The sequence below is a fragment of the Microtus oregoni genome, unplaced genomic scaffold, assembly GCF_018167655.1.
Source record: "Microtus oregoni isolate MIOR12 unplaced genomic scaffold, Mior012 000054F_ref0000373, whole genome shotgun sequence".
NCBI classification, from domain to species: Eukaryota; Metazoa; Chordata; class Mammalia; order Rodentia; family Cricetidae; genus Microtus; species Microtus oregoni.
In genome coordinates, this window is record NW_024543830.1 from 5,473,419 (window position 1) to 5,495,726 (window position 22,308).

A 22,308-nucleotide genomic window follows, 5' to 3' on the forward strand; every position below is an offset into this window, starting at 1 on the left:
TTGCCAGGCTCCCTCCCTTTCTCTGGGTCGCCTCCAGCATGTTACTTCGCCTCTTTTCCCACTGCACACTGGAGGTGATCATAGTAGTCCCTGCCTCCTGGGTTGGCTGAGCTGATTACATGATTGTTTTTCTATAAGCCATTTGAACTGTGGCTAGAGAATCCTCAAAAACTGTTACCATTGGTCTGGAAGGGAGAGACCAGTAAATCAGAACCAAGGACAGACATTGGCTGGCACCAAACCGTTTTGAGCAAAGTCAACACACGGAGTAGTGTTATACAATGCGGATCATGGTTCAGGGCTTCATACATGACTTGTGGGAATTTTTAGAAAGAAATCACGTTAAAAGGAAAACATATGCTTTTAAGTGAAATTATGTGTGTGTGCTTCAATCTCTGCGGCTGACCAGGAAGCCTCTTTACCTAGGAAGCTCAAAACACTTGTCACTGCCCCGCCTCCCTCCCGCTCCCTCGCCCCGCCCCCAGGCGTCAGCTCCGCACACAGCGAACTTAAATTCTTACTCTAGTATCAACTGGTCTCTGAAGTGGGGAGAGGAGAAGGAGCCAGGATAGAGCACCTGTTGGAAGGCACTCTAGAAAGGGAACTTTCTTCTTGTCAGTATTTGGAGCAAGCTTAGCTTCTGAAGTTTAGCGGGTCTTTATCACTTTAAAATAAAAGCAGGAAGTTGAAAGCAGGCACAGAAAGAAAAGTGGGAAAGGATGGAGCTGGAGGGCCGTTCTCCCTGTGTGGATGCTGCTGAAAAGCTGGAGAGTAAAACATATACAATGTTACTGTATTACTGTTTTCATTTCTTCCCAAAACTTACTGAGCTGTTTTCCTTTATAGAAGAAGGGTGCACGCCCTCGGGTGGGCGGGATAGGAGGTGGGGCGGTACAGCCCCTCCCCACTGGCCACTGCTGTATTTAGTGGAGACCTTGCCCTGAGCCGGCACTTCGCCTGGAGGACCCACTAGGTCGGTCCTCAGATTCACATCTCGTTACATTTATTTGTGTGCCATGGCCCAGGTCTTTCATGTGCCTTGATGTGTGTTCACTGTCTCTCTTCCCATTCTTTCTCTAGGACAAGTGACGCTGACCCAGCTTCACCATGACCAAGAAAAGGATCGCTGTAATTGGATCAGGAGCTAGTGGGCTCACCTGCATCAAGTGCTGTCTGGAAGAAGGCTTGGAACCTGTCTGCTTTGAAAGGTCTGATGACATCGGAGGACTGTGGAGGTTCCAGGTAAATCTCCTGAGCCCCTCCGTCTGAAGGACTCCTTTCAACTCCTGTGGGACTCCTGTGTATAATCCCGTACACGGAATAAGGAAGACGGTGACTGAATTCTGCCCTGGCAACTGTCACCTCAGATTTTAGGCTTGTTCCTTTCTCTAGGCTGGTTGCAAAATGAAACACAAATGTCAGTTATTTTCCTTTTTCTGTTGCCATGAAAATGGTTTTGTTTGCTTGTGTGTTTCTGAACTTCCCTGCTATTCAAAAAACGGGAAAAAGAAATCTGTGAAGTGGAGAAGCAGCAAACATTAGAAGTTGCCTGCTTGATCCTGGTCCATGAGAGCAGATGACGAGCTGAGTGTCTGCTTGAGATTCTTTCTGCCTTCCTTTCTATTAAAAACTATCCCTGGGATGGGGCTGGAGAGATGGAGCAGCAGGTAAGAGTGCTTGCTCTGAACCCTATGACAGTTTACAAGCTCGGAAGTCCAGCTTCAGGGGACCTGACACCTTCTTCTGACCTCCTCAGACATCAGGTGTGAACGTAGTACCCAAACATGCAGGCAGGCAAAGCACTCAAGGCTGGGGAGATGGCTTTTTTAGAAGCTGCTAAAGGTTTTCTGCTAGAAGACCTGAGTTTCATCCCAGCACTCACGTGGAAAAGAAGGGAGGAAAGAAGGAAAGGGGGAGGAAGGAAGGAAGAAAAGAAGGAAAGAAGGAAGGAAGGAAAAAGGGAGGGAGAAAGGAAGGAGGAAGGAAAAAAGAAAGGGAAAGGAGAGGAGAAGAGAGGAGAGGAAAGAAAAGGAAGACAAGCAGCATGCCCTTGTAATCCCAACCACGGGGCACCAAGATAGAATTCCTGAGACTTAGGGACTACCCAATGAGCCAGGCTCCAGGCTCAGTAAAATGCCCTGTCTCAAATACATAAGGCAGGAAGCAATTAAGAAGAAAACCCAACATTGATCTTTGGCCTTTACATGTAGTGTGTGCGGGTGCATCACACACACACACACACACACACACACACACACACACATACACACACACACGGAGAGAGAGAGAGAACACATACACACACAACACACACATTTCCTTCTCACTTGAGGTAACCCTGACAATCCTAGTCCCTGAACAGAATATAAAAATAAGATTGCTCAGGACGCCAGGGCTATACAGAGAATAAAAACAAAAACAAAAAAACAAAACCCAAACAAGATTGCCCTGTTTACTTTAAACCTGCCCTTCCCTTGAGAAGAGAAGGTCAAATTCCTCGGCCTTTGCTCCCTTCCTCTCCTTTAGTCCACTGGGTTTCATCTGAACCCTATGCTTTTACAACAGGGCAAGTCATTAGGATGTGTTGAAAATAGTAGCTGGGCACATTGCTGGATGTCTTTGATCCCAGCACTAGGGAGGCAGAGGCAGGCCAATCCCTTTGAGCTGGAGGTCAGCCTGGTCTACACAGCGAGCTCAAGACTAGCCAGGGCTTTGTAGATCTGTCTCAAACAAACAAACAGAACCAAAGAAAGCACTTTCTGCTGGAGTGAGAGCTGTCTTATTAAATGAATATTGGCCACCTTCACTGATTTTCAAACTGGCAAGCGCTGAGCTTGCATCTTGAACTCACTTTCGGAATGGTGTTGAAGTGCCAGGAGCGTGTTTCGTTTTTCATCAAGTCCAGCAGTGCCAGCCACCTCCTTAGAAGACGCTGCATGGCACCGCACAGTTGAATGGAAGTCGGAGAGACGTCCACTCTGTTGGGTGTTCGTCCTTATTCAGAGGAAGAACGGGTCCCCTTAGGAGACCCCACCCATTCCTCTATCAGCCTCGGGCAAGGGCTGAAAAGCTTGAGGACACAATTTTAGCTTCAAAGTCTTTGTCTAGCATCTAGAAAGAGTATGATTTTGGGAAAATCGCTTACCTTCTCCATGTCCGCTCTTCCTGCAAGTGCTTACTGTATAAAGTTATTGTGAACAGGAAGTTACTGAGTAATTGGTCGCTTCTGACAGTGCTGGGTGCACAGGGCAGCGTGCCAGATATTATTCAGTAGGCCTAGACTTGGACCTGCATACTTAATACCTCTTGCTAAGCTTCAGGGCCAGGTTTAGCAATTCCTAGGCAAGCATGAAACCAACACACGAGCAGAGGAAGCTGGGAGAGTATCCAACATCCTGCCAGAATGTCGTCAGGTTTGTGATTTAGGTTGCTAAAGTGGCTTGAAATCATTATCTTCTAAAGGTCTAATGGCATGTATTTTCTGATTGTCCTCTTGGCAGAATTTCACTACCTTATGAGCATCAGCCAGCTAGGTTTGGTCATAATGCCCTGGCTTCTGTCAAAACAGCCATGTCTTCAAGGCTCAGCATTCTAGAGCCGCTCAGGGCACCTGGCATGCATTAGCCTCCCAATAGACTTATGTTTAAATCAGCGCCTGCGCCAGGCTTAATGGCCCACAGCCTTCATCCCAGCACTCAGGAGGCAGAGGCAGGCAGATTTTTGAAATGATATAGATAGATAAACAAACTACTAAATAAGAATTTAAATTCTAGCTGGGCCATTTAAAATACAGTGGCCCATGCCTTTGATCCAAGCACTCAGGAGGCAGAGGCGGGCAGATCTCTGTGAGTTCAAGGCCAGCCTGGTATGTATAGGAAGATCCAGGACAGTCAGAGATACATAGTAAGATCCTGTCTCAAGAACAAAACTAACTAACTGAGTCCCTGAGGAGCATACTGACCTGGTGTCTGCTCGGGATGCTCCAGGAGCTGGGAACCCTCATCCTCCCACTTGTCCATCACACAGTTGTGCAGGCTGAGATATTGGACACTGATGTTTTACTAGACATTTCACATGGCTAGTAATCATTATAGTGGTTCCCTGAGAATTTATTTATTGACATCTATTGCCACTCCCGTCCTTATTATTTGGAGCCATGTCCTTCTCTCCACACCATCAGATTTAATTAGTTAATCAGCTAATTGTGGATGTCCCATACAGACTCGATCCCAGCACTTCGGGCTCTCCCGTTGGCAGCAAGCACCCTGTTAAGAACACCAGAGTTCCCTTTCCAGTGGCGAGTCCTTGGGGTTTGGATGTTTTCTCTCATTCTCAGATGCCACTGCTCCCACTTTCCTCTTCCTCTTTGTTTCACCTATCACGCAAATATACTTTCAGATGTGTCTTTTGCTGTCTCTGTTCTTTTTCTGTTTAGCCTTCAAAACTAGTATTGCCTCCTTTGTGTTATAGATTAATATTTTCTGATACTAATTTTATAAGTTTTCTGAAGGCATCGTGGCTTACATCTGTGACCACTTGGGATCTTGTCTAGTTCCCCTATTGTTAGCATCTTACCCTAATTTTTCATGGTTGGCGGGGTCAGTACCCATAAGCCCACGCTGCACTTAGATCTACTTAGTTCTTTCTGCTGCTGGTTTCGTTCGTTTGGTTTTGTTGTTGTTTTGTTTGTTTGTTTTGTTTCTATTCCAGGACCCCTGTAATATTTGATAGTCATGTCTCTCCAGGCTCCTCTTGGCTATGATGATTTCTTAGGCTTTCTTAATTCGTTAATTTTGCTTCCTTGGTTTTGATCTCCTTGGCAGATTTGAGGAGGATTGGTTGGGTATTTTGTAGAATCTCCTCCTTAGAATGAGTCTGGTATTTTTCTCATAGCTGGCCTGAGGTTCTTCCGTTTGGAAAGGACGAGCCTCGAGGTGAAATCCTGTTTTTAGTGTGATCATTCTTGTTTTGACTTTGCACTGTTTGTGTTAACCTTTGTGTCCGAGCTTGCAGTGGAGTGTGTCAGGCTTGACGGCTGCAAAGTTCACCCCCGTTTCTGCCTTCAGAAGAAAGTTACTATGGCCAGCCACACTCAGGACTGTTGGCTGCTTCCAGGAGTCTTCAGAACCCGTTTGCTGAAAGTTATACCCTGGTTGCTGTGCTGCTGCCAGGACCATGCTGTGTCTTCAGGGGAAGGCAGGGGGAGCAGGCATCTTAGCAGTATTAATTCTTCCAATCCACAAAGACAACAGCTTTCATTTATTTCAGTCTTTGATCGGTCTTTTTCTCTGTTTTGTAGTTTACTCATATTGCCCTATACATCTTTCGTTAAATCTATGCCTAAGTATTTAATAGGGGGATGGCCTGAATTCCAATTGCTCATTTCTTGCATACAGGTAGTCTACTTACTTGTTTATTTTTGAGGGTCTTTCTCTGTAGCCGGGATTCTTCGGCTCATCTTCCAAGTACTGAGCTTACAAGTCTGAACTACCACGCCTGGTCATGTAACTGACTGTGTCCATGCCTTGTGTGTGTGTGTGTGTGCGTGCACGCATGCATGTACAGGTGTGCACATTTGCAGGTTCACATGTGTGCAACCTCAAGCTTTGTTCCTCGGGCATGGTCCATCTTTTATGAGAGATGGTCTCTTTCTCCCACTGGCCTTGCACTTGCTAAGAAAGCAAGGCTGCCGGGCAGCAAGCCCTGGGGAGCCATCTGCTTCCACCTCTTTGCTGTTGCAATTGCAAGCACTTGGCACCACACCTGGCATTTTTTTCATATAGGTTCCAGGAATTGGATTTAGGTCTCCATGCTTGCAAGATAAGCACTGAAACTGAGCCGTCCCCTAGGCTACAGTGACTTGTGGCTGACCTTGTTTTGTATGGCCTGCCTGTAATCCAATAGTTGCAGTTTTATTTTTTTAGTCTTTGGGATTTTGTTTTTACATAAATGCATACATAACTGGTCACAAAGTTATTGTTTCCTCTTTCATGACTTATAGGACTTCCAGTACAGTGCTTGCCTATGGCAAGAAAGGACATCCTTGTTCTTAATCAAATGAACACACTTAGGGACTTGGAGAGATGACCCAGCAGTTAGGGGCACTGGCTATTCTTCCAGAGGACTTGGGTTCAGTTCCCAGCACCCACGTGGTAGCTTATCGCTGTCTGTAACTCTAATTCCAAGGGATCTAATGCCTTCACATCAGTGCACACAAAAGAAAGTTAAATTATTTTTTAAAGCGTAAATCACTTAGTCTCTCACTGTTAAACATACTATTACCTGCTTGCATGTTTTAAATTGTTTTTATCGACTTGAGGAAGTGTCTTTCTATACTAGTCTGCTGAGCCTTTTACTTTATCATAAGTGTTTTATAAATATTTTAATAAAAACAAAAGAAAAATTCTACCTTTTAAACTATTTTCTTTATTAAAATTATATGCATAAATTATATATAATTAATACATTGTACTCAACTTAAACAAGGGAGAGAGTATATAACAAATAATTATATAAAAAATTATATGATTAGGATGTACATTTAATTACATAGTACTTATTACTTTTTCACTGAAAGTTATAGCAGGCCACTTTCAATATTCTTACATATATTTAAAATTTGTAGGGTTTTGTGTATGTGTGTGTATATGTGTATGCATGCATGTTTTGTGCACATTTGTGTGTGCATCCACATGTTTGTGCATGCATGTAGAAGTCATCCTCCTGTTTGTTTGTTTGTTTGTTTTTGAGACAGTGTTTCTCCCTGGGAACGTTGCTTTGCTGGTTGGGCTAGCTAGCTCCAGAGATCCCCACCTCCTCACTGCTGGGATTATAAACACGCACCAGCACACCTGACTTTTGTTTTGTTTCAAATGTGAATGCGTGGTTTGCCTGAATGGATGTCTTTGCACCGCATGTGTGTGTTCGGAGGCCAGAACAGGACATCAAGTTTTTTGGAACTGGAGTTAGAGATGGTTGTGAGCTTCCACGTGAGTGCTGGGAAGTGAACCTGGATCCTCTGCCAGAGCAGCCAGTGCTCTTAAGTGCTGAGCCACCTGCAGCCTCACACCTGGATTTCTAGGTGTTTTTGGACAGTGCTGGAATGTGTGCTGGCACTTCTCACTTGGGACTTGCATGTTGTAATCAGAGGACGGCGGAGACAGACTCTTTACTCAGTTAGAACTTCAGTAGGGATGGCTGGGGTTCCTTGGAGCTAGCTGGATAATTCTCAGTTTCAGATATTCTCTCTATGGGCCTCTGGTGCTGCCTAACAATACAGTGGTCTCAGGATAGCTGGACTGCTTCTATGAGTTTTGGCTCCCACCAGAGTGAGCTTTCAAAGCATCTCAACCAGGTACTGCAAGATTGCTTATGATTTGGTCTTGGAAGGTACTCAATGCTGTGTCAACTGTATGCTGCTGGCTAAAAGAAAGTTATAAAGACAATTCAGTTTCAAGAGCAAAGAAATGACTGCAAGGGAGACAGATATCGGGAGATGTGGCACTGTGTGTGTTGGTTAAAATCCGTTTTACTCAGATAACTTAGATAACTTTACCATGCTCTTGGCTACTTACAAACCATGAGGTTGAGTCTCAAGTTGCCATAAAAATGTCTTATTTGCCACAGGAAATCCGTGAAGAAGGAAGGGCCAGCATCTACAAGTCTGTGGTCATCAACACCTCTAAGGAAATGATGTGTTTCAGCGACTACCCCATCCCAGACCATTACCCCAACTTCATGCACAACTCCCAGGTCCTCGAGTACTTCAGGATGTATGCTAAAGAATTTGACCTACTAAAATATATCCAGTTCAAAGTAAGAGATTTTGTTTGCTTCCTGCTTGAAATCATTTGTCAGGTCAATGAATCACGAAGCTTCATTTGCCTGTGTTATCTTGTTGTAATAGGAGTGGCAGCCACTTCCCGCCACCCAGCTAGCTTTACCCGAAATAATTACATGGAAACTGTATTCTTTTAAACACTGCCTGGCCCATTAGTTTCAGCCTCTTATTGCCTAATTCTCACATCTTGCTTTAACCCATATTTAGTAATCTGTGTAGCACCACGAGGTGTGGCTTACCAGGAAGGATCTTAACCTGCATCTGTCTCGGGTGGGAGAATCATGGCGACTGGCTCGCTTCCTTTCTTTCTAGCATTCTGTTCTGTCTACGCCACCCACCTATGTTCTGCCTATCAGGCCAAGCAGTTTTCTTTATTAATTAACCAACAAAACAACCGATAGATAGAAGACCGACCTACATCATTATCTGTCAAGACTGGTTTGAAATAGGCATGTATCTATTCTTGCCAAAGACACCTTGAATTATGGTCCTTGGTCTACCATAGATTAACTAGGCAAATGAGTTTCTTAGACAAATGAGTTTCTCATCTTCAATTTCTATAAATTTTCTTGTCTATAAAACAATATGATTATCCCAGATGGTTCCTGGTTCCTTCTTTCTGTGAAGTTTTCTGTCATGTTTCTTTAATCTGTAATCATAGCCATAAAATAACACATATTTATGACTTCTGGCAAAAGCCCAAACCGTCTCCTTGCTATTCTGCTAAATCGTACCCAAAGTAACATTCAACAACTTCCAAAGCCAGAAATTTGCAGCCCATGGATGTCCTTTGTTTAAGAGAAACGCATCTTGAATAAGCTTGCCACTGTACCAAGCAGTAAAAGAAAAATGCAGAGACAAAAAAAACGAGGCAGAGAAAAATTGTATGATCTATAGAATTGCTAAAAATGAAGAGGCACAGCAAAAGTGGCCCATGCTGAGGAGAGCTGCCCACGGTTGCCCATTAGGACATGACGCACCAGGCTGCAGGGAAGTTTGTCACAGAACAGATTCTATCTGGACTGAGTCTCCAGGGGTGAAGAGGAATCTGCCAAGAGAAGACGGAACAAAGGTGTGATCCAAGCAGAAGCACTGATCTGTCTAAATGCTCGTGACAGAGAGAACATTGTGTAGTTCAAGATGGCAGGGCTTGGTGGGATCTCTTTCAGTCTGCTAAGACAGCATGCCCAAGGCTCCAGATGCACACCATTCTTGTTATGTTGTGCAGAGTAACCCGTATTTGCTTATTGATTTGTTTATTCTACAAAGTTAAAAATTATCCTGCCAGTTACCCCATCTCACAGCCTCTTTAGAGTCGCTTGTGAAATGAACAGCTGTAGAAGGCAGAGAAAGACTCAATTTTATACACTGAGGGCCTTCAGGGTTATGTTCTGTTCCTGGTAGAAAGGGAGAGCTGTATCTGAGTCATATGTTCAAGGCCAGCCACTGCACACAGGACTGGGATAAACAGACACGGCAGTGGGGAATATCAAGGGATTGAGGAGGAACGGATCGTTTGTGCCTATGTCACTAATGCCTGGGGTAAGCCTCCGGTTTTATTCAGGTCCTGCAGAGCAATAGGACACAGACTAAGATACCTAGCTATCTGTATGTGTTCTGGGAGCATTCGATTGCTTATCCAGTTTTGTAGCTTGCCCCGTTACTATCCGAGTATGTGAATCAAATATCCCTACGGAAGCCCTATAAGTGATGGTGCCTGTGACCGCCCCTTTTGTACCATTCTGCAGGGAGTTGTGTCAGGGAAGACATATACTGTACAGGCGGTGGTTACAGTTCCCTGTCCCTTTTTAGACCACAGTGTGCAGCGTGAAGAAGCAACCTGATTTCTCTACTTCAGGCCAATGGATGGTGACCACTGAATGTGGAGGGAAAAAGCAGGAAGGTGTCTTCGATGGAGTCCTGGTTTGCACAGGCCATCACACAGACGCTCACCTACCCTTGGAATGCTTTCCTGGTGAGTAACCTACCACGAGGGAAGACACTGCCACCGTGACTGTTATCTGACCCCCAAGGAGGAGTGGGAGGGGCATGAGCTGAGCCATTCTTAAAAATAAGGTCTTGCTCTAATTAAATACATTCCCCTGAGGATGTCAGGGTAATGTGTATTGCTGCCATTTTGGAAGTAGACACGGTGACAGTTTGAAAGGCTAGAGGTCATCATGAGCCACAGATGTCATTGTTGTCAATGACCTATGCCATGGTAGTCCCATAATATTGTAACAGAGTCGCGGAGTTCTGTGGTTTTGTTAGGGCTTAGCCACTGTGACCTGAAGCCCGCAGTGCTGTTGGTAGGGTGTGGTGTAGGCCAACCTATTCTGCTGTCAAGTTGTTTAAAATTATAGCATGTAGGCCTGTTAAAAATGTAACACTGGACAATGAGTAACTTACTTGTTTTGCACTCACTGTACTGTCCTTGGTGTAATTCTTCTTGTATTAAAAAAAAAAGTGTGCTATAGAGTCATAGGCCGTATTATGGCAGCCACAGCCTCCCACACTCATGCTTATTGTGGCTTTCTATTGACGTGTGCCACCTAGGTGTGTATAGTGTCTGTCCAGTGATGAAATCTAGTTTCAACATGTTTCTAGAATGATTACGTTCCTGCCAAACAGAACATGACTGTATTTAAACTCGTGATGACTGTGTTTTCCTCAGGACCTAAAGAAAATCTAGAGTTCGTGATTGATGCTAGCTGGAATTAGAGATTTTTTTCATCAACTGAAGAAGGAAAAAAAAAACAGAAATAACGAATTTCTAAAAATGAAGTGAAAACTTAAAGCATTTCATTTCATGTTTCTAGTCTGGACTCTTACCTTCAAAAATATATTCCACATATGCCCTATACACACATAAAAACGTGGGAGTGAGGGCTGGAGAGATGGCTCAGAGGTTAAGAGCACTGACTGCTCTTCCAGAGGTCCTGAGTTCAATTCCCAGCAACCACATGGTGGCTCACAACCATCCATAATGAGATCTGATGCCCTCTTCTGGCCTGTAGGCAGAACACTTTATACATAATCAATCAATCAATCATTTATACATAATAATAAATAAATAAATCTTGAAAAAAATAATTTTTTTTAAAAAAATGTAGCAATGCAAAGAGAGAGGATAGTGGAGGTTTTCTGAGCCTATCTGGATTTGTGTCTGCAAATTCAAAATGCAAATTAGTTATGATGGGGAAATCCAAAAGGCAATGAGAGAAGCAAAGAAGCAAACATATTTAGAAAGGAAAGAGAGCTGCTCAATAAAGGGAGAATGTGGGAAATCGAAGTTTAAGCTTTAAGCACCACAAAAGAAGCAAAACACGGGATTTGGCAAATAATGTCTTCATACAAACCATCCCCCGATAATTATTTTCGCTTCTCTTGTAGGAATTGAAAAGTTCAAAGGAAAGTACTTTCACAGCCGAGACTATAAGAGCCCAGTAGAATTCACTGGGAAGAGAGTCATTGTGATTGGCATCGGGAATTCTGGAGGGGATCTGGCTGTGGAGATCAGCCACACAGCCAAGCAGGTATGCATCAATAATTGGTTTTGGCTTCACTCTCACCAAGGAAGAAGACCCAGGAACGAACATAGAGACCTACACATGGCCCACCCAGGCCAGCAGCAAACTCACGGGGCTTGTTCACTGCCTAAGTTGCAGCTTTAGGGTTGATACTGAATATATAAAACCTAGAAATCAAAATTTTCAAATGAACCTAGGAATTTCATTGTATCAAGGAAGTTTGACATAATGCTCTTTAAAGACTTTTTATTATACTGTGTGTGTGCACGCATGCACACGCATGTGTATCTCATTTCGTCTGTCTGTGTGTGCATGTGTGTAGTAAGGAGGGTGCTAGTTAGTTCCCAGCTGCTTAGCCCCAAAATAACCACACAGATACTGTATTAATTAAATCACTGCTTGGCCCATTAGCTCTAGCCTCTTATTGGCTAACTCTTACATCTGAATTTAACCCATTTCTAGTAATCTGTGTATCAGCACAGTTGGAACTTAACTTTTACAGTTATTTGCTTTGTGTGGGGTAAGGGGGAATACAAAAGCATGGAGCTGCTTTGGAAGAGCTGTGAGCTATACTGCTCAAAATAGTGTTTCCCATGTCCCAGGTCTTCCTCAGTACCAGGAGAGGCACTTGGGTCCTGAACCGTGTGGGGAAACATGGATATCCGATCGATATGCTAATCTCTTCTCGACTTACCTACTATTTGTCAAAGATCTGTGGTTCATCGATAAAAAATGGATATTTGGAAAGACAGATGAACCAAAGGTTTAATCATGAAATGTTTGGCCTGAAGCCCAAACACAGGTATGTTCCCAGGATGGGAGAGGGGCTGGAGATGGCCAAGGCACACAAATAACCATTGCTGACATGGGCTCATAGGAGAAGTACCTTTACCCAGATATTACGATACCCATAGAATCAGCAGTCTGTTTTCCAGATTGTTAGTCTGTAGGTTCTCAGCTGATCATCCTTCTGGATGGTAACTGGTTTCTCGCGGTATCCGTCCTTTACATACGCACTCATCAAAAGCAAAGACACAGCAGGAGAGATCAGTGCGTCGCTTGTCCAGCCAGCCAGCAAGCCTGCTGTGAGCCAGGCGTTCCTCAAGGCAGCATAGTAACAGGGATACAGAAGGTGACACCTTGCCCTCTAGAGGACTTTCTATAAGCGTAGAACTAAATGAATCCTGTGCTCTCTCTCAAACCTTACAATGGCAATTGTAAGCTGGTCTAGTTTAATGCCCATTTTCTAGGACTATTAAAAAAAAATGAGTCTTATAGAAACAAAGTAACTTGTCCAAAGTCAACCCAAAAAAGAAATGACATATTCCGGAAAAATGGATGTCCTCTTAAAAACACTAATGAGAAGAAAAACAACAAATATGATTTTTAAAAATTCATACAGAGACAGATCTGATGGTGCAGGGTTAGGGTTATAATCCTAGCTGCTGGGGAGACGGAGGCAGGATGAGTTCTAGTTCAAGGTCAGCAAGCCTGGGCAGCTTAATGAGAAAAGGTGAAGCAATTGAGGATACAGCTTAGTAGTAGATCACACACCTACTGTGCGTGAGAGAGCGTTGGATCCCCAGTGCCGTGATGTGTGGGGAACGGGGACAACAGCATAGCAGGGGCTGTAATAGGAGTAGAGAATAAAATTAAAGTATAAGGCATGGACTTGGGGCCAGGGACGCGGTTCAGAGGGGAAAGGCACTTTCTGCCAAGCTCGATGACCTGAGTTTGATCTCCAAGCCCCACATGATGGAAGGAAAAAACTGACCCATAAAAGTTTTCCTCTGGCCTCCCTATGCCGCTGTGACACAGAAGACCACATCTGTATATGCACAGAGACATACACTCTTCTCATACACACAATCAATCAGTTAATAATTGTTAAAACTTTTATGAAAGCATTCCTAAAGACTAATTTTAAATGCTCAATTGTGCCCCTTTTATTTTATCTATTTATTTGTGTGGGGGGAGGTATCGCAAGCCTTGCAAGGAATACATGTTGAGCCAGAGGTCAGCTTGTGTGAGTCAGTTCTCTCTAGTGTGTGGGTTCCGAGGATCCAACTCAGTTCATCAGTCTTGGCCCAAGAGATACTTACCTGCTGGTAAATGTAAAATAGCCATTTCATTGTTTCCCCCATGTTTCATTTTTGTTTAAGTATCAGAGCTACAGAAAAGCTGCACAATTAGCAAATACAAAGTCTACCCATGTACCTCTTACCTAGATTTAAGTATTTGAGCAGTTTTCTGCATTTGCTTTTTTTCTGTCCCCTCTTGAAATAAAAATGGGTACAGCATAGACACATACTTAGGTGTATATTTTTAGCCTTGTGAGAGTAAACTGTAATCATTAAAACATGTTACCTAAAATATTTCAGCATATATCACATAAGAAAACGAACACTCTTTGGTATACCCATCCACAAGTATCACAGTCAGGAAATTTAGAATTGATAAATATGTCCAAAAATATTGGCATATTAAAGTTTCAACAGTTTTTTCAACAATATTTTAAAGCTTTTTTTATCCTGTCAAAAAAAAAGTGTCACTCACACTACTACAGTCTGTCATATATTTATAATCTCTCTTAACCTGAAATAATATTCCTGTTCTCTTTTTCTTGACATAGACTTTTCTAAAAAACCATACAAAGTATTGTTTTATAGATCATCTCTAAATTCTGACTTGCATAATGGCTTTTCCTTTATTACAGTATGTTGGGTAGACTCAGGTCCATGAGGCACGAACACTTTTATATGGTCTGCTAGATAAAGTTTAGAATGAAGTCAGTGCAAAGCCATCCAGATATTTTAAGCGATGCTGGAGAGAGATGATTCCGGGGTTAAGAGCTCTTGCTGCTCTTGCACATGACTTGGGTTCAGTTCCCAGCATCCACATCAGAGGCTTATAACCCTTTGCACTGTCAGCTCTAGAGGATCCAATGCCTCTACAGGAATTAGGCATACATGTGGTATGTATACATACGCGTGTGCACGCGTGCACGCACACACACACACACACACACACACATATATACATATATATATATAAATCTTTAAAAACCACTAAGAAGCAGGTAGCATAATAATGTCTTTAAGAATGTCCATTCTGGGATGGAGAGATGGCTCAGAGGTTAAGAGCACTGACTGTTCTTCCAGAGGGCATGAGTTCAATTCTCAGCAGCCACATGGTGGCTCACAACCATCTGTAATGAGATCTTGTGCCCTCTTCTGTCGTGCAGCCATACACGCAGGCAGAACAGTGTGTACATAATAAACAAATAAATCTTAAAAAAAAAATGTCCATTCTGAAAATGGTGTGGAAAGCTGATGAGGTGGCAGTACACAGAGAACTATAACATTGCAGGTGAGAGAAGGAAAAAACTGCCCAGTAGAGGTATAGGCAGATATGGGATTAATAGTTTTGTGGTTTACATAATTGTGTGGATGACTGGTTTAGAGATAAAAGATAGTGTCTACTTAGGATATCTATTGCTGGGAAGAGACACCATGACCATGGCAATTCTTATAAAGGAAAGACATTTAATTGGGGTGACTTACATTTTCTGAGGCTTAGTTCACTATCATGGTACAACATGGCAGTGTACAGGCAGACATGGTGCTGGAGAAAGAGCTGAGAGTCCTACATCCTGAGCTGAAGACAACAGGAAGTGAACTGAGACACTGGGAATAGCATGAGCATAGGAGACCTTAAAGCCCGCCCCCACAGTGACACACTTCCTCCAACAAGGCCACACCTCCTAATAATGCCACTCCCTATGAGCTTCTAAGGGCTAATTCCATTCAAACTACATCAGATAGGGACCAGTTTGAAAAGGAGAATGAAATCATGAGGTTGGAATGTAGAAAAGAATCTACATAAAGGTTAAAATCTATACAAGTTAACTGTAATAAAACTGGTCTTTTTAAAAGGACTCAAGAAGCTGGAAGCAGGGATCTGACACCCTACCCCATGATGTCCCCAGGGGACACTACTTACCCCATCAGAAGTATAGAAAGCTATTTTGACAAACATTCTAAGATTCTGGGCTGTGTAATATTGGGAAGTCACTAACTCTCCAGGCCTGTTTTCTCATCTCTAAGTCATGGGTACTGACACCTGCTATACTTCCTTTATAAAGTCGGAGAATCAAGGAATTTAATGCACAGAAAAGCTTTCTCTATATAGACTATATGCTGCTATACATATGTAATTTGTTTGTGGTTTGGGAAACTATGATTTAAGTCTATCTCTTGAGCCTTTGGAACTGGAACTGAACATAATATTCATGATCAATTCCCGCCATTTCTTGAGAGCTGCCTGAAACTTGGTCAGCAGCCTTACCATGCCGCAGGACATGGCTGTTACCTAAGAAACCACATACGTGCTCCTCAGATAAAACTCTCTGCTCTTCATTCCTGCAGTACCCTTCCTTTCGGAGCCTTCCAGGCCCCGAGGTCCTGATCTGTGCTAAGCTGGTATGAGGTAGACCTTTATCAGATAGAAGGGGTCAACCCTGGCATGGTTTACTGCCAGAGCAGGATCATACTCACATGCTGATTCCTTTCTCCCCTTCTTCTCAACTCTCGCCTTGGCTCTTTGTCTGTCTTACCACTTACAGAGCTCTGAGTCAGCACCCAACAATCAACGATGAACTGCCAAACCGCATCATCTCTGGCTTGGTGAAGGTGAAAGGGAACGTGAAGGAATTCACGGAGACAGCTGCCATTTTTGAGGATGGCTCCCGGGAGGATGACATTGATGTCGTCATCTTTGCTACGGGTTACAGTTTTGCCTTTCCTTTTCTTGAAGATTCTGTCAAAGTTGTCAAAAACAAGGTGTCCTTGTATAAAAAGGTCTTCCCGCCTAACCTGGAAAAGCCAACTCTTGCAATCATCGGATTAATTCAGCCCTTAGGAGCCATTATGCCCATTTCAGAGCTCCAAGGACGCTGGGCCACTCAAGTGTTCAAAGGTGAGTGATGATATACATCGACAGCTAGGTGAACTGTTTGAGCTCTGTTTATGCAAGTACTTTTAAACCTATAGGGCAACGGTGCCAGAAAATTTATTTTCAATGAATCTAAAGTAGTAATGTGTAACCATAGACATACATCAAAAAGCACATCAGTAAGTTTTCTTAAATAGGCATGCATTTTAATCCCATTGCTGGAAGTGCTCAATTCAGAGGTGGGTTTGGCTTAAGAGCTTTGAGAAAAAGGTTCTCCAGGTAACTCCAGTGTACACTGCGGACTAGATTCTACTCATCTAGATGGTAAGCAGTGTACACTGCGGACTAGACTCTACTCATCTAGATGGTAAGGAGCTGCTATGTATTTGTGGCAGTAAATGAGTCTTTCATTAGAAATAAAGTCTAATAAAAACTATCATGACTTAATTTCAGCCATAGATTAAGAGATGCTTAGATTCATCTAGAATGTGGAATATTTAATTTCTCAAATCCCCAATTTCCCTCCTCTTATATGCTTCCAGTTGCATAGAAGTAGATTTGAGGATTAATACAAAGAACGTTCCAGAGATGGAGCAGCCAAACAATTATGCCATGTCCCTGGAATATACAAGGTCCATGATCAGGGACGTTCAAGGAGACATGAGGTAGCTGCTTGATACTAGTACTATAGAGAAGAAAATTGCAGTAGGCAAAATCAATTTCTATCCTGAAACTATACGTTTAAGAATTTTATGGAGCAGTGCCTAGTGCCCATTTACCTGTGAAGAAGGTTGGCTGATCTGTAGTTATTTTGGCTTAAATACTAATTGGACTTCGTCTAGTTGGTCTCGTTGGTGTCAAATTCCTGCTCTTAGAACAGTTTCCACATCAGAGCAAACTTACTTGTGAAGTTTGAGGATTATGAGTTGCCTGTGACCTTACCCTCAACTCTTATCAAATAACAGAATGTAGGTGGTGAGGGTTACCTTCCCTGAGACTTCAGCATAAAATAACATGCTGAGTCTTTTACTTCCTTCTTCCTCTGAAACATAAAACCTCTTTGTTATCAAGATACCAATGCAGAACTGCATCTCACTCCCATGAACTTCAATGTTGTGTCTCTTCTAGGCTTTTAAGACATTTATTATTTCCTCATATCTATATTTTATCTCCTTACTGAAAGACCACATTAAGGGATCAGTTGGAAGTCAGAGAAAAGTAAATAACTTCCAAGGGAATACAGAGTTGTGGGGCCCAGTGGATATAGCCACAAAAGAAGTTCCATAGCGAAGACTCGGGGAACACTTGGGAAATGGGTTGGATAGATTGTAATAGCCAGAGGATCAGGGCGTTTTCTGTGAGACTGTGTCTCCTGGTAATGTCAGAAGCTATGTCCATAAAGTCTCACCAGCATGATTGACTAGACATGAACTGAACAAGTAAAACAAGAGACATGCCTATGTGGGTGGGGAAAAGACCACAAGACCTCGGCCCTACACAAAGAGCTATAGGCAACTAAGAAATGCTGAGAGCAGGAGATACAATCTTTTTCAGGAAAGAGCACACCAATTGGTTATGCAATATCAAATGGTCAACTGTGAAAACGTATACATAAAAGTAACATTATACAGACTGAATAGGTTATATTTGGGAATATATGAAGATACATATGTGCATGTAATAATGCATGAAAAAAGAGGTCATACATTGTGAAAGAGGTGTATGAGAGGGGTATATGAGAGGGTTTGAAGGGAGGGGGAAATGCAATTGTATTATAATCTCAAAAATAAAAGAAATAATTAAAAAATATATTGCAAGACCAGGGCATAATAGAATAAGTGATACACAAAAGTATAGAGAAAATGCAAGGGTTCTTATGAAAGGGGGTCCGAAATGCTGAGGACCAGAGTGTTCCAGGATTCAGATTCATGTAATGGATTATCTCTGGACTAAGACCGAAATCTGAACATCGAATTAATTAACCTTTTCCTATATACCTTTACACACAACCGTTTTATAAGACTTAATACAGCTGTGCCTGCCTTTTATGTGGCATCACTTGTCCATTGTGAATTTTTTTTTTTTTACTTATGGCATCTTCTTCAATATTCAAAAGAAGTTTGGATTTGGGAGCATTTCCAATTTCTGATTTTCAGATTTAAGATGCTCAACTTTTACCATGGTGGGGGTAGGACTGAATACATTTTATAACGTCTTCTTAGACCCTGTAATTCTTTTAATTATCCACAGTGTGGTATTGTTATTAGCATTATTCCTCATTCAGAAGTAATTAACACTTCTATTTTTAATTTTTTTTTCTTTAGGGCTAAAGCAATTGCCCTCACAAAGGGAAATGCTAGAAGACATAAACAAGAGTCGAGAGGAAATGGAGAAAAGGTAAGAAATTCTCCCAGGCAGACATTTGAATACTTTCTCTATGTATTTCTCAGTAAGAAGAATATTGTGCTATTCTTAGTCTCCATGTGTAGGCTTAAGGATTTCTATTATACTGTGGTATCAGAGGGAATTATAGCATCTGCGGTTTCCATGTGGACCAGGAAGGAGAGAGATGCAGATGGGACATGTTTAAAGGCTATGTTTAGGGCATAAAAGACGTTCGGTAGGGAAAAACATAGCATCAGGTATATTACTGATGAGGATGTTTCTCCCTCTTTAACGGCTTTGTTTTCTCCTGACGTCCTGGGGTGGAGTTGCTGAGTCCTGGGCTCTCATCCTTTGCTCCTCCCCCAAGCCCCTGCACTATAACTCAGGACCCCTGAAGCTGCTCTCTTGGAGGTCTTCCACTGCTTACCTCCGGCTCCGCACTGTCCTCTCAATAGTGAGAGGACTACTACTCCTTCTTGGAATGTTTTCTCTCCCTTTTGTGGGGCACAAAACTAGTTTATTTCAACTTCCCTACGCTCATTCCTTCAGCTTCCTAATCTCTATAAAGACCTCCTGACTGTGTGCAGTCCCCAGGGATGTCATTGAACTTACACCGAGGGTCAGCTTTGTGCCCATCTTTAGCATTTCATGTGCAGGGAGATGATGCACCCCTTGTGACAACCCTGCAGGAGGCATTGGTGATTTCCTTCCCTTGAACCTTTGTGAATGCTACAGCTCTTACCTCCAACTGTGGTGTAAGTGAATACATGCTAACAAAGTCAGAGCCACTGGAACACCCAGGAAACCTAGTTCGCAAGTTCTTCCCTGTCTCCTCTCCTCCAAAATCCAGTCTCATCACAGCAATTCCTCTGTGATCATCTGAGAGCCCCTCTGCCATCTCTCACCAGCTCTACGCAAATTTACTTCGTATCATTTGTTTCTGTCCTTCATCTTGAATTCCTCAATCTTTGCTAGCTCGGCTCAGCTTTCCCCTGTTCCCTCTCTCTGTCTTACTATTCTTCTGCAGCCATCATAGAGCAAAAGGCTCGTTTTCCATTCACTTTCCAGATCCGTTTTGTCCACACAGATGCCACTGTTTACTACGTTTCCCCCACTAAGAGCTCTTTAACCCTTGACATCTGCTCTTGGTAAACCATCCCACCTATCTCCAGAGGACCATCCTCTCTCAGCTTCTCGAGATTCCTAAATCGACATTGGTACAGAGAAGCCCTATTCTGTGCGCCCCACTAACTGAGGATCCCATGCTCAAGGAACTTGGTGGCTTTCATGTCACATAACATTGCATTCCCTGGCTCTGTCAAGCTTGCCTTTCCCACTGCTGCAGGCAATACCCAGATATTGTATGATGTAGGAGGAGGCTGCTTCTTCATCCTGGTCGCCCAGAACCAAAATAACCACACAGAATCTATACTATTTAAAACATTGCTTGGCCCATTGCTAAGTTCTTATTGGCTAACTTGTATATCTTTATTTAACCCATTTCTAGTAATTTGTGTATCACCACATGGCTGTGGCTTACCAGCAAGATTCCAACCAGTGTCTGTCTCTGGCGGGGCCACATGGCTTCTCTCTGACTCTGCCCTTCTTTTTCCCAGCATTCAATTTATTCCCCCCCCCCAGCTCTGTTCCCCTATAGCTCTGCTATAGACCCAAAGCAGTTCCTTTATTAACCAATGGTAATCGCAGCCTACAGAGGGAAATCCCACATCAGTATGCCTATATCCTGTGCCTATTCCCTCCCCACACCTTCACTCTGCTGTTTGCCTCACTTCCAATCCTTCCTTTGTTCTCTCTTCGACTTTATTCTTGTCAGTCCTAGCTCTCTTAACTACTTACATGCCCATTTTGCATCCAGCCTGAAGCCTAATACACATCTGACCTCCTTGAGCCTAGTGTCTATGTTTAACACATAGAGTCTAGTCTTGTTTTCCACCGGCACAGCAGCTGCACCTGAATCTGCTGCTGCTTTAGCCAATAACTATAGCAGCTCTGCAGTTACTGGCTGGATTCTCAGGCAGCCAGAACTCTTCTCTCCTGCTAGATCTGTCTCCTGCCGCTGCCACCAAATGTATTGTCCTATTTAGCGATAAAGGTGTGCCACCTGCACCACCTGGAACCGTGGTTGGGCAAGGATCTGGGGGAGTAAAGAGCACACAGAAACGGGTCACTCTTGAAGCAAGAATGCCAATTTTATTATGTTCCCAGACAGCTCATATAGTGCTCTCCTTGACTAATGGCCACACCCTAGCTCCTGGGATTCTCTACTGCAAGCCCACCAGAAACCACTTTCATGTTTTCAAGAACTTGAGAGGGTTCTGTGCTCAGAGTGGCTGCAAGCATAGAAAAACAAGTTGTTTACTACAGGAGGTAAGAGGTCATAGAAAGTTCAGGGTCAGGAGTCAGAGGCCAGGGTGGAAATCCGCTAGCTCAGAGAGATTGAGAAGTAGCTAACTGACCTTCCCTCTTCACTTGTGTTTCATAAAGAGTGTCTCTTCCATCACGCCAAACCCAAAAGGTCGACCACACTCAAAGTCCCTCCCTCCAACTTTTTGTGCATCTCCCCATTTTCTAGACTCCCTCTGACTATGACTCTTTCTGTCAACTAGCTACTAGCTCTGCCTCCCGACCCAAGGTTGATATTTTTTTTAATTAACGTAAACACAAATTTGGGGTTGATGGTGTGATCAGTTATTCCTGCAACAGTCTAGTGCACTCTAAGGTCCTTACGGAAGGGAACACCAGGCCTGCCTATTCCCACAGCTCTTAGCACAATATCAAGCCCACAAATAGACACTCCTAAAGCACCGACTGGCTGGTTAGTTGACTAGCATTTTGCCAGAACTGCTGATAGCCTGAGCGTCTGTCTTCTTTGCTTTAGGTATGTGGACAGCCAGCGTCATACCATCCAGGGAGACTACGTAGACACCATGGAAGAGATTGCAGAGTTGTTGGGTGTGAGGCCCAACCTTCTGTCTCTGGCCTTCACTGACCCCAGGCTGGCACTGCAGTTACTACTGGGACCCTGTACTCCTATCCAGTATCGCCTACAGGGCCCTGGAAAATGGGCCGGAGCTCGGCAAACTATTCTTACGACTGAAGATCGTATAAGAAAGCCTCTGATGACGAGAAGGGTTGAAAAGGACGATTCTGGGGCTTCACTAATGACAGTACGTGTCTTCGTGCTAGCTGTTGCTTTCTTTGCTCTACTCCTGGCTTATTTTTAGATGTGGTAGTGTTAGTCTTCTGGCTTTCTCGGGAAAGCCTTATCTAGCAACACCTTCAGAACCTGACAAGACTGAAGGCTCAGCTTCCTTCTACTCAGAAATCACTCTCAACCTATTTTTCTCTCTCTCTCCATCTATCTATCTATCTATCTATCATCTATCTATCTATCATCTATCTATCTATCATCTATCTATCATCTATATCTATCTATCTATCATCTATCTATCATCTATATCTATCTATCTATCTATCTATCATCTATCTATCATCTATCTATCTATCATCTATCTATCTATCATCTATCTATCTATCTATCTATCATCTATCTATCTATCATCTATCTATCTATCTATC

General features: G+C 43.1%; 1 protein-coding gene across 2 annotated transcripts; it reads left to right on the plus strand.

The window, feature by feature from the left end:
* Positions 1 to 907: 907 nt before the first annotated feature.
* Positions 908 to 22,133, plus strand: Fmo5 (flavin containing dimethylaniline monoxygenase 5). 2 transcript variants are annotated; one of them, XM_041638042.1, is made up of 9 exons: positions 908 to 973; positions 1,081 to 1,242; positions 7,627 to 7,815; positions 9,653 to 9,815; positions 11,234 to 11,376; positions 11,973 to 12,172; positions 15,995 to 16,347; positions 18,648 to 18,720; positions 21,608 to 22,133. In XM_041638042.1, the coding sequence occupies exons 2-9, from the start codon at positions 1,108 to 1,110 to the stop codon at positions 21,951 to 21,953; spliced, it is 1,602 nt and encodes a 533-aa protein (XP_041493976.1). In that variant the 5' UTR covers positions 908 to 973; positions 1,081 to 1,107; the 3' UTR covers positions 21,954 to 22,133. The 2 variants fall into 2 exon arrangements, with proteins under 2 accessions (XP_041493976.1, XP_041493977.1); XM_041638043.1 differs by having other exon boundaries at positions 12,081 to 12,172.
* The last annotated feature ends 175 nt before the right edge of the window (positions 22,134 to 22,308 follow it).

Bases quoted from the DNA above. Each gene is read 5' to 3' on its own strand.
- Fmo5 (XM_041638042.1), top strand. From the start codon at position 1,108: ATGACCAAGAAAAGGATCGCTGTAATTGGATCAGGAGCTAGTGGGCTC. The intron at 7,816-9,652 runs GTAAGAGATTTT...GTCCCTTTTTAG, and splicing joins TAAAATATATCCAGTTCAAA to ACCACAGTGTGCAGCGTGAA. The intron at 9,816-11,233 runs GTGAGTAACCTA...CTTCTCTTGTAG, and splicing joins ACCCTTGGAATGCTTTCCTG to GAATTGAAAAGTTCAAAGGA.